Source organism: Miscanthus floridulus, chromosome 19, assembly GCF_019320115.1.
Source record: "Miscanthus floridulus cultivar M001 chromosome 19, ASM1932011v1, whole genome shotgun sequence".
In the NCBI taxonomy this organism is placed as follows: Eukaryota; Viridiplantae; Streptophyta; class Magnoliopsida; order Poales; family Poaceae; genus Miscanthus; species Miscanthus floridulus.
The window spans coordinates 88385757-88396957 of record NC_089598.1 but is presented as its reverse complement, the minus strand read 5'-3'; the positions used below and the strand labels follow the sequence as shown (position 1 = coordinate 88396957).

At 41.8% G+C, this 11201-nt stretch overlaps 1 protein-coding gene across 1 annotated transcript; it reads left to right on the top strand.

Annotated features, from left to right (window-relative positions):
• Positions 1-2647: 2647 nt before the first annotated feature.
• On the top strand, positions 2648-10706 carry LOC136528814 (PX domain-containing protein EREL1-like). Its single transcript, XM_066521796.1, has 10 exons — positions 2648-3001; positions 4046-4174; positions 5352-5450; positions 6360-6452; positions 6583-6691; positions 6801-7462; positions 7778-7942; positions 8026-8268; positions 8812-9030; positions 9998-10706. Exons 1-10 carry the CDS (start codon positions 2876-2878, stop codon positions 10271-10273), a joined length of 2121 nt encoding a protein of 706 aa, XP_066377893.1. The 5' UTR covers positions 2648-2875; the 3' UTR covers positions 10274-10706.
• The last annotated feature ends 495 nt before the right edge of the window (positions 10707-11201 follow it).

Genomic DNA, 11201 nt, shown 5'->3' with positions numbered 1-11201 from the left:
GTCCTACTAACGGACACTTCGCTATACTGGGTGCCGAGGTGGGTTATCTCTGGTTTGGCTCTGTACTGATTAGCAGACACTTCGTGGGAATCACGGAGACTCCAATAGGAACTGTGTGCTCTCGGGTTTTTAGGTTATTGGTTCGGTATAATTCATCGGACACTCCGCCGAGGTGACGGACGCTCCAATATTCTCACTCAGCGAGAGACTTAGACTGTTGGTGACTATACTTCAGGTTTAGCGGACACTCCGTCCTACCGACAGACACTCCGTCAATCGGGCGACATAACCTATGCTCTTGGGTTCTTGGGTTAGAGCTTGGGGATTCATATCTAGATCTCGGGTAAAGGCATCCATGCATGTGCTAGGTATTTCTATGGTAACTTGGGTGACTTAGCTAGGCTCAAGGTAGCTAGGTTCGGCTTAGGTTAGCTAGTGTAACTAGTGATTCCTTGACCAAGGTAAATCCTAGAGATAAAGAGAGATTGAGGGATAGCATACTTGATCCTTACTCTTGGGGTACTTTTCCATCAAGCCATCCTCATGATCCATCCATGCAAGAAAGAACACTTAGATTAGGGTTGGAGGATTGATCTCAAGATAAAGAGAGGAGAGAGCTCTTGAGCTAACCATGAGATGAGAGGTTGTTGAAGCTCAAGTGCTTGGCCTAGGGCTAATCTTGTTGTCTTCTAGCATCCTAATTCTCTTCTCCATCTTCTTCTTCTCTTCTCTTCTTCTCTTTCTCTTTCTAGTTCATCCTTTCCCTCTCCTTGTTCTTCCTTCTAGAGAGAGAGTGTGTGTGAGGGAAATGAGGAGAGGATGAGTGAAGCTGAGAATCTGGGGTTGGGAAATATCTCCCACTCGTGCTGACTTGTGGGCCATGCCCCATAATGAATAACAACTCACTTCCCATTCCATCTGCTGTCTTTGCATCTTTATCGGATGATCCGATACAAGTGACGGATTGTCCGGTAGTCTTTGGATTTGCTTAACCAAGCTTAGAAACCTGATCTCATAGCTTTTGAATCCAATTTAAAGCTTAGGGTGACCTACTTGAGATCGTTAGGGAATTCCATTTAACAGGAACTTGGGTGACCAAAATGGAAGTTTATGGTGTATGGTAACTTGGGTCGTTACAAAGGTAGAGGCTGAGCTCATGTGGTGGCCGACTCAAATGGGAGGGGAGTCTAGTGGAACTCACGAGGTGGCCAAAGGCGAGCGTGGGGCCAGCACACTCACAAGGGCTCGATGAAGCTCGCGTGTGGGCGATGGAAATCGAGGCGAGGGCAGAGGTCACACATGGAAGGGTGTCTAGCAATGAGCGACACACGAATGACTCTCCGACGAGGAGTGCGGTGCAAGTGAGCTTCTGAGGTAGTGAGGCAATGTGTGGTATGGGTGGTGGCTTACCAAGCCTAGCTACCTAGAAATGCCCCACTTGTTTCTAGCTAGCCAGCCTCCTTCCTCATTTTTGGCTTTCTAGAGCCTAGCTTAACAGTTAGGCAGGCATCCAAACACGAAGGGGCTACATTGCAGTAGCCTAACTTGTCCCTAAGCTGTCCATCCAAATAGCCCCAATGCATGACTTGATGAATGAGAGTACTATTAACCAAAGAAACTTGTAAATAAAAACTATGTTCACAAGACATCGTTTTTTCATGCTGTGTTAGAAAATCATGATAAGGCATGCAATTTAGTTGGTTAAGTCCTTCGACACCGTGACATCTGTAATGACTTCATTAATTTAAAGATATGTCAAACTAGTCTTTTGAAGGTGCTAATAAAGGTAGAATTCATGCGCGTGCACACATGCGGGTCATACACGTTTATAGAGGTGAGTGTGCATATATTTACGTGGATGTCTGTAACGTGTTTCAGCCTTCGAGGGAAAAACCCGCAATATCTTATAAGATCTACCAATCACGATAAATTTAGCTCTATCTTGGAAAAAAAAACCTATTAATTAGCCAAAAGATTAAGACACCATTTGGATGGCCAGACCCGTTTCAATTCTCCTTGGAACCCGAAAAAACGAGACCAAACTATAACCATGAAACAATTCTACCCCGGAATCTTTGTGTCATTTTGTGCTTTTTGCTTGCCGAAACGGCTCCACCCTAGTTTTACTCGATTTCGTTTCTAGCTTCTCCTGTGCATTAGCGATAATATTTTTGTCTAGTTATGCTTTTTAAGGGCAACAAGTTAAAACAAGCTATATTTAAGTTATTATTCGTCAAAAAAGTATAATTTTTTTAAACAATATTTACTTATATGATTTTTTATGAAAAATATTTTTTCTAGCCTACTAGCCACGGATAGTGATTCTAATTCATCACCTGAGTTTAGTGCGAATTCTGATCTAAAACATTTTGAAGAGCGATTTCAGATCTAAAACGTTTTGGATCCTTGCATCTAAGATACAGCCAGCCAGACTAATTAATCGTTTATTTTGATGAGGATGGTTAATCTCCTACTAGGTTGCACAACATAATAATTTTTTTTTGAGGAAAAGTTGCACAACATACTCGTGGCCATGGGCCGAGAGATCCAGATCCAACCGGGACCGCTCCAAGCGACCGCTCCCGTCCAGCCGGCCTGCCTAGCTCGCACCACGGCGGTGGAACCAAACGTGGAAGGGGACGGCCAAGGGCGGACACTGCCTTGGCTGGCGTTGACAGTTAGATGCGACCGCGGGAGCGTCCGTCCGACCGCCACCGCGTCCGCCTCTGCTCCCCCTCGCCTCGCCTCGTCGGCTCCCTCTAATCTCGCAGTCTCGAACCCAGTAGTGGAAGAATCATCGGCGCGACGCCTCGGCAGATTCGCCCGCTCCGATCCCACCACTACCGTGCCCCGCGGGCGACGTCGGGCGGCGGCGATGGCGACGTCGTCGTCGTCGGGGGCGGGGGCGCGCAAGAAGGCCCCCAGCCCCCCGAAGCACCGCCACGACGGCACCTCGCCGCAGCCGCTCGGCATGGACTGGAGCCCTCCCCCGAAGAGATGGGTAAGCGCCCGCCGCCCGTGACCCCCTCTCGCATCTCTACTACCCAACCCCCGTCGAGCTGCGCCGTCCGGCTCGTCATGATCCATGTCGCGCTATGATCTCGGACTCGGAGGCAGATGCGGGTCTCGCCAGCTGCGTTGCTGCCTACTGGGGGACCGGTGATCCCACTTCTAAGGGCTAGATTTGGTGCTGGTTCGGTCCGTTCTGGGGAGGTAGATGTGTTTTAGTGTATTGGGGGTTGTCGATCATGGGCAGGCGTTTTCGACCTGGATTTTACTGCAGCTGAGTAGCGTGTGCTAGTATTGGGTCCAGGTATCAAATGTGCGGGTTGGGGTCTGCAGTAAAATTCGTCAAAGTAGAGCGACCCGTTGTGCATAGTTGCTGATTCAGTAACTTAGAGCTTTCCTTCAATTAGGGTTTTGGATTTCTCCTGTTTAACTGACAAACAGTAGAATAATATGGACTTGACACGTTAGTTTACTCAGTGTAGGATTGGATGAGTCAATTTCATTTTTCTTCTTCACTTTACTAGGGTTTTGGATTATGTCTCTCTTGCAAGGAGTTGATTATGTGTTTCATGGTGTGCTTTTACTGAGTGGGATTGCAAAAATCAGATATACCCCAGCTTCAAAAGATTGATTGCCTTGTTAGTCAGTAGCTGTCTTCTCTTCTGTGGAGTCTTGAGTGTAGCTTTGCTTACCTGGAATATAGGTGTCAGTTGTAATTTAGCTGGTTGATGGCTTGATCCTTTCCGTGTTATCATTTAAATTTCTTCCTATGCTATGCAATGATCACTATTTCTGCCTGAAATAATTTGCATGCTTGATGAGCAAAATTCACTAATGCACATGCATATGTGGCAGAATTTCCATGAAAAGCTGTCCGTTTCTTTTTTTGAACGTAAAAAAGCTGTCCGTTTCTAACAGGTTTCAATTAATTAAGAAACATTTCATCTACTCACTATAGTATTTGTTTCAACACAACTCTGAAACTATCTATTGGTCAACGCATCTCATGAGCTCATTGTCTATTGACTGCATACAGGAGGGAAGGAACACCATATGGCCACATAACCCTCAAACAGGTTGGAGTTACTGTGTGAGGATGCCTTCTTGGATCACGCAAACACCTGAAACTGGTGTGACCGCTGATAGCTTTTTGAAATCTGTCGTTGTAAGTATTGTTTATCTTGTATGCTTTTTATTTCTCCCATCTTTGTCTATCCATGCCACAGATGACTCGAATACATTAATTTTAGTTGCATTCCATATGCCAATTGGAAAATGCCGTGTTTCAGGTATTCTCCTTGTTATACAACAAACAAAATTTTTATGTACCTATAGAAAATAGAAAATGGATAAAAAAGACCATTCCGCATTTATGACACAAAAAAAATTGAAAAAAATCTTTTAAAGACATCTCCATTTCTAGAAGGGCGGGCCTGGTGCAAGCGGTAGAGTCTTACCGCCTGTGACAGGAAGGTCCCGGGTTCGAGTCGTAGCCAGAGATCTCCGCTGGACATGGCTGCAGCTAAGATATTTAACTTTTAGCGCTAAGTGATGGCACACGCTAATAGCCGGATTTAGCGCCCGAAATCCGCTAAATATGTCGTGATTTAGTGCCGCTAAGCTGTCACACCTCACCGTTCCGCGCCAGGAGCCGACTGAGACCTTCCCCATTGTGCATCGCAGCCACGGAGCACCTCCTTGTCCAACGTGGCCTGATTCAAGCTCCCCGCCTCCGCGAGCAAGCAGAACTGCAGAAGCACCAGCAGCTCGACTCGGCGAGGTGCTCAGGCCACCGGAGATGCGCCGGAGCTGCTCAGCCATGGCGCTCCACGAGTGAGGCCGCGTGGGCGTGCGACGGAGGGAGCAACATCCTCCCCAGTGGCAGTGCAGCAGAGGGCCAGAGGCGTGTCGCAGTGGAGAGAGAGAGAATGCAGCAGGCCAGAGGAGTCACGAGTTGGACCTTGGACAAGGAAACTAATAAATAAAGAGTGCAGCCTTGTTAGGAACGTGTGGACGAGGATTGACCAGGCTGTGATTATTAGTAGATAAATAGCGGAGATAATAGCAGCTATAGCGGATCGACCAGGCTGCCGCTAAACCTTATATCCGGAGATTTAGAACACTGCTTTAGACATCTTAATGTATTCTCAACTATATTTTGGAATGCCAATGTATTGCTAAGGTGTTGCATGTTCTGTCATTCTTTTTTTTGTGTCATGTGATTAGTTGCAATCACAGGAAAAAGGCTCTTATCATAATATCATGTGAATCTTAGTTTTGAGTTATGTAAACTTTGCCATTCTTGTTTTCCTGTATCTAAATTTAATGCCCATAAAGGACAGTTTTACAGGATACATGTCGGTATACAATCTCCAGAAGGCTTTAGCTCTAGCCATGGAATTCTCAGAAGGTTTAGTGACTTTCTGAAGCTATCTTCTGATGTAAGTTGAGGCAGTTGATTCAGATATCCCAATTGTTGCCATTTGCTCTTTCAAATATTGAGCATCTTTAACTTGCAAGTTGCAGCATTTTTCTTCCGGTAACTCAAAATGTGCTCACATTATCTGAGGGCACAATTGTTAGTTAGCAATAATAATAGCTATGGATGTGCAGTTGTTCTATGGTTTAAAAATATTGAACAAGCAATAGGGAAAACACATTTAATTTTGCAAGTCTTGAATAGCATTGACCTCTTTTAACATAGCAGACATGCTCCTTTTGAAAAGTAACGATCCTTTGTTTTGACCTCAACTGGCCTGTGTACTACTCAGGCTGACAGAAAATTTTAGAATGCAATCATCATGAAAGAATCACTGTGTAGCTCAGTATCCAGTTGTGTTAGAATGACTTAAATGTGCACTGGCGAGCTGTTGGCGGTAAGTTTTAGAAATGCAGTCAACTGTAAGAATCACTGTGTAGGTAAATGTAACTTGGTAATAACTTGAATGCACACCACACTGCAGAAACTTACTGATGTAGCTACTTGTTACAGTGCATTACATAGATATGCAGTGATTCATCTTCAAGCACTTTTAGTTACAATGTTCCATGTCTGTATTGATGCTAGTTTGCACAATCCTTTAATGTTTTGCCTCCCCGTTGGCCTCAAAATAATGATCTATGCTTTGTTCTGATGTAGACATGTTGGGTCATTTGCTACTTTATGATTTGGTTTTGATGTAGAACCTTGTGTTATGTAACTGGGTGATTTCCTGAACATGATATACCAGTATACCACCGATACTGTGCTATTCCATATTCATTTGCCTTTGATATATCATTTGTAACCATTTGCTTTTTTTGTAAGTTCAATATTTTTTTTCTTATACTACAATACTCCTGTTCTGCAGCTTAAGAGCGCGTTTCCCAGAAAAGATGTCCCATCGGCTCCTCCGAAGCATGCTTTCTTAAGAATAAATTCAAGCAGGTTGCTTCTAGAAGAGGTAAAATGTATCTTAAACCTCAATGTACTTTTGTTAATTTCCCCTTTTCCCTGTGTCAACTGGATGCTTTACGTGTAATACTATTTCGTGTTCAGCTTCTTGGACCTATCTCAAACTGTTATGCTTTCAGAGAAGGCATGCATTGGAGGAGTGGATGCAAAAGTTACTTTCTGACATTGACTTGTCAAGAAGTGCTCCTGTTGCTGCTTTTCTTGAGCTTGAAGCTGCTGCACGTTCATGTATTTGCTGCTTTAATTATATTTTTCTCTAACTGTATATTATTCACTGTCTTCATTGTGCACGTTAAATATGTTAGCAGAAAATTTAATACTGTTATACTAAATATAGATTTCCAAGAACGGAATGGGCGTCCTTCTGAAGTAGGTTCTTCTGCAAAGAGCAGCAGTATTGACTCTTCTCCACATTCTGATGGACCTGCTTCTGGTTCTCTTGCTGAGTCCAATCAAATAAATCAAGCTCTTACTCGTGGTAGCAGTCTGACAGGAGCAACTGGTAATGGTGTGCTTGGAGAAGCTATCTTAGATCGGTCTGATGAGCATGTTAGTAGTGCCTTGAATCACAGGAAAGGGAACCTTGTATTGGAACATGATGGTAGAAATGGTTCAGTAGCGTCTTATAGGGGAGTTGTTTCAGAAGAGGACCGTGATTCTAATCCCGGCCATGCTCGGAAGGACTCTGCTGAAAGTATTGGGAGTGATTTGAGTTCTATAAGAGGAAGTGAATTATCTGTTCCAGGGGCTAGTAGTTCACTTTGGGATGGTGCTGTGGTGGATGGACATATTAGTAAAACAGAACATCTTACTGGTTTGGATATGCATCTTTTGTATGACATGGATGCACAAGTCATCCTTCCAAATGATCAAAAACAGAAGTTGACTAGACTTTTGATCACAATGCAACGAAGAATAGGGACAGCAAAAACTGATATGGAGGATCTCATAGCACGACTAAATCAGGAAGCAGCTGTTAAAGAATATCTTACTACAAAGGTATTGCTTTGCTTTTCATGTTAAATGACTATGGCATCTAGCTCTACTTAGTAATTACAGGTTCATGCTTTTTTTTCTCGAATACGCAGGAGAGCTGCGTGTCGTTGTATTATAGAGAGGAATTACAGGTTCATGCTTAATAAAAACAAAATGCACTTTCAATTTCCATGTTGAGTTTAAGATTGTATGGTTCTCCAAGTTACATTCTTTTGTTGTTTTGTGCATTCTTAGTTGTACACTCAATGGATTTGCGTGTATCATTACCATTCTCCGGATTCTAGGTTCTCTGTTTGATAATTATGATTTGTAATGTAGGTTAAAGATTTGGAGGTTGAATTGGAAGCCACAAAACAAAAAGGTAGAGAGACACTACAACAAGCTATCCTGGCTGAAAAAGAGAGGATTACCCAGATGCAGTGGGATATGGATGTGCTCCGTAGGAAGTACTCTGAGATGGAGTCAAACCTGAAGACTGAACAAGTCTGTTATTCCCACTGTTCTTGTGGCTTAATTATTTTACTAGCCATATGAAGGTACTGATTATGTCTCTTTATGATTTGTAGAATGAGAAAACTCGTGCGGAGTCAGAGAAAACAACTGCTAGTGGTGAAAATGAAACACTACTTGAAGAATTAGAAATTAAACAAAAAGAAGTCGAGAGTTTGAAACAGCGTCTTGTAGAAGCTGAGGCAAAGTCTAAAGCAGATAAGAAAGTTCTTGTCAAAGAGGTCAAGTCTCTTAGAAACTCCCAAACAGAGATGAAGAAAGTATTGAATCAGTATCTTGAGGAGAAGACTGATTTAGAGGTATAGTGATACCTAATGCCTATCTAATTATAATGCCCCGTTCCAGCTGTAGCAGTATCTGTTGTTTCTAGGAATACTTGTTTACTCTTACTGGCAGTATATATTCAACATTATTAGTGGCTTGCTAGACCAATTTGGCTAACTGCTCTTCCTCTTTCTTTTGTATCCTTCATGCCACCTACCCTTGGACTTTAGCTTAAAATCCTACTGAACCGTTGCTATGTTCAAGTTTGTGACCTTTTGATACTGTTACATCCGCAAGACTTTTGTGATGATGCAAGACATCCTGTCCTTTTACCTTTCCACGACGCTTATTATTCATCCAACAGGCATTCTATTTGGGAAGACTATCATAAAACATTATGTTTGCTAGCTGATAAGATGCTCTAGCATTAAAGAATGTGATTATTATCTTAACCAACAAACACATGAGCTATTGGTTTTGTGTCAAAATGTCTGTGCACTCAAAATGTCTGTACTCCGTAGTTCGAATTCTATGCAATCAGTTTATTTTCCTGATTTTTAATGTTTTTTTGGTTTCAGAGAGTTATTAATAGAGAGAAACAGAGGTCAGCACGTACAAAGTTATCCCGATTGAAAATTCTTCATGAGTGTCGACTGCTTCGGGAGCGTCTACAGGAATGCAGTGCTAAATTTCTAGCAGAAGAACAAGATAACTTTACTATTGATCCATCATCCTTGCCTGATGCATTAGATCTTCTAGCAACATCAGACAATAGAATACGCCTACTTGTTGCCGAGGTAAACTTGAAATGTTATGGTAAATTAATATCATTTTTTCCCCAACGGGCCTGCTTGGCCAAACTCTAGTTTTTATATTCTTAGAGAGCAGCCAAAGTTACGTGGTACAGCTCCTACTCTAATAAATTTGGAGTTTGAGCAATTGAGTTGTTTTGGAAATAGGTGCTCCTTTCATTTCTTGGAAATACAAAAAAGAAGTGTCCTACGGATAATGTAAAATGCTATGCAAGATCACGAGATTTGTAATGTTGGTTTGTCCTAACACAGAACACTACCTCTGGTTGTTAATACTTGATGCTCCAACATCATGTTAATACCTGCAGCTAGCTCATTATCCTAGTCAGGAAGATCAACTATTCCTGACTGGGGGGAGTATTATCTAGTTCAGTTTTTGTTGTCAATTGGAAGATCACTCGAATATTCCCTACTTTTGCATTAGAAGCCCCTGAACTCCTCTTCTCAATTTATCATTTTTATCTTGGATCTGAAGCTGGGGCAGTCTTTGTAATAATATCATTATTTCACATTCTCTTCTTGAACCTAGACTGTTTTTAGTGTTGTAAAGTTAAGGGAAGTTGGAGAAAACAAACCCTACCAAGGTCCCAACTTTAGAATTATTAAGGCGAATGACAAGTTTACGGCACTTAGTTCTGTAACCAGGCTTGCACACTGTGTTGGTAGCACCTGTTTATAATTATTGCCTCCTATGAATCCCTTCTTTGTAGAAGTAGGGACAGACTTTTTTTTTCCTTTGGGTTCAGCTAGAGTTTGGAGTTTGAGCCACATATCATTTTACCTTGGTAGTTACAGTGCATCTTATGTTTTGATTTAGAGAGGAAGAATATTGTTCACACTGGAATGCAATTTCCATGGCTCCACTTCAGTTTTAGATATACTTTCTATTAATTCTACTACTTTTAAATGTGGATATCTCTACTAAATCTATGCTCTGCATTGGTCTCTCCAGGCTCAACTTCTAGCACGAGATGATGAACAAGGCTCTTCTGATGATGGCGACAATTCTGATAGATCCTCATTAACTATGAGCAGTGAAGATGCAAAAGTTACTGATGAAGATACAACAAAAATGCTTTCTGATCTGCTCATTGACAATGCACAGCTGAGGCTACGCCTCAATGCTGTCATCCGCAACGCTGTAAATACTGCCGTGAAGCCAGAGAAGGAAGGTAGTGGCGAGGTTCTCCCAAAAAAGACAGTCCTTAACTGGTTGTTAGACAGATGAGAAAACACGATGTATATTCCTGTGAATTAGATCTTCAGACTTATGCGGCTTGATCAAAATTATATGATGAGCATACCTATAGTGCCAGAGTAGCATCAGGATAAACATTCCCTCCATGAGGGAAGGAGAGCCTGGAAGCGTGCGTGTGTTGCTGTTGTACGATTGCTTATTTATACATGGAAGTCATGGAGGATAGTATATTTAGTGGGGTTATCACATTGCATTACAGTGGCTAGGGCAGTCAAAGCTTGCTGAGCTATGGAGTAGCTTGCAATTGGGGTTAAGACTGATGGAGAGCACAATAGCCCCCGGTTTTGCACCATATATATGTAATTAAAACCTGATGGGATACCCTATATGTAGACTTTTCTGGCTCTCAGCCGGTGAGTTTCTAGCATGACTGTACACAGTGAAATCACTCTAGACCAATCTTCTCCCATGGACGGTTCAAGTGCCAATTTTATTATTTATATATATATATATATATATATATATATATATATATATATATATATATATATATATATATATATATATATATATATATATATATATATATCTACTGTTCTGTAGCTGGCCATAGAATAATTTATTCTGTAGCCACTTTGAGTTACGATAGTTGGTACTATGCTAATTTATAAGACTACAGTAACTCCGTACTAAGTGATTTACTATAACAGTATGGTAAATATCCTCGTGAGTTGTAGTAACACGAGTATCGTAAATGTATATTCATGTTATCGTAAATTGATACAAACATTTATCGTAAATTAAGGTGGCTATAGAATAAGTTATTCTATGGCCAGCTACAGAATAGCCTTATATTATATATATATATATATATATACACACACGGTAAATGCCCGTGCGTTGCAACGAAAACACATAATACCACGATAACATATGTATGAGCGTGTGTTATACTGTT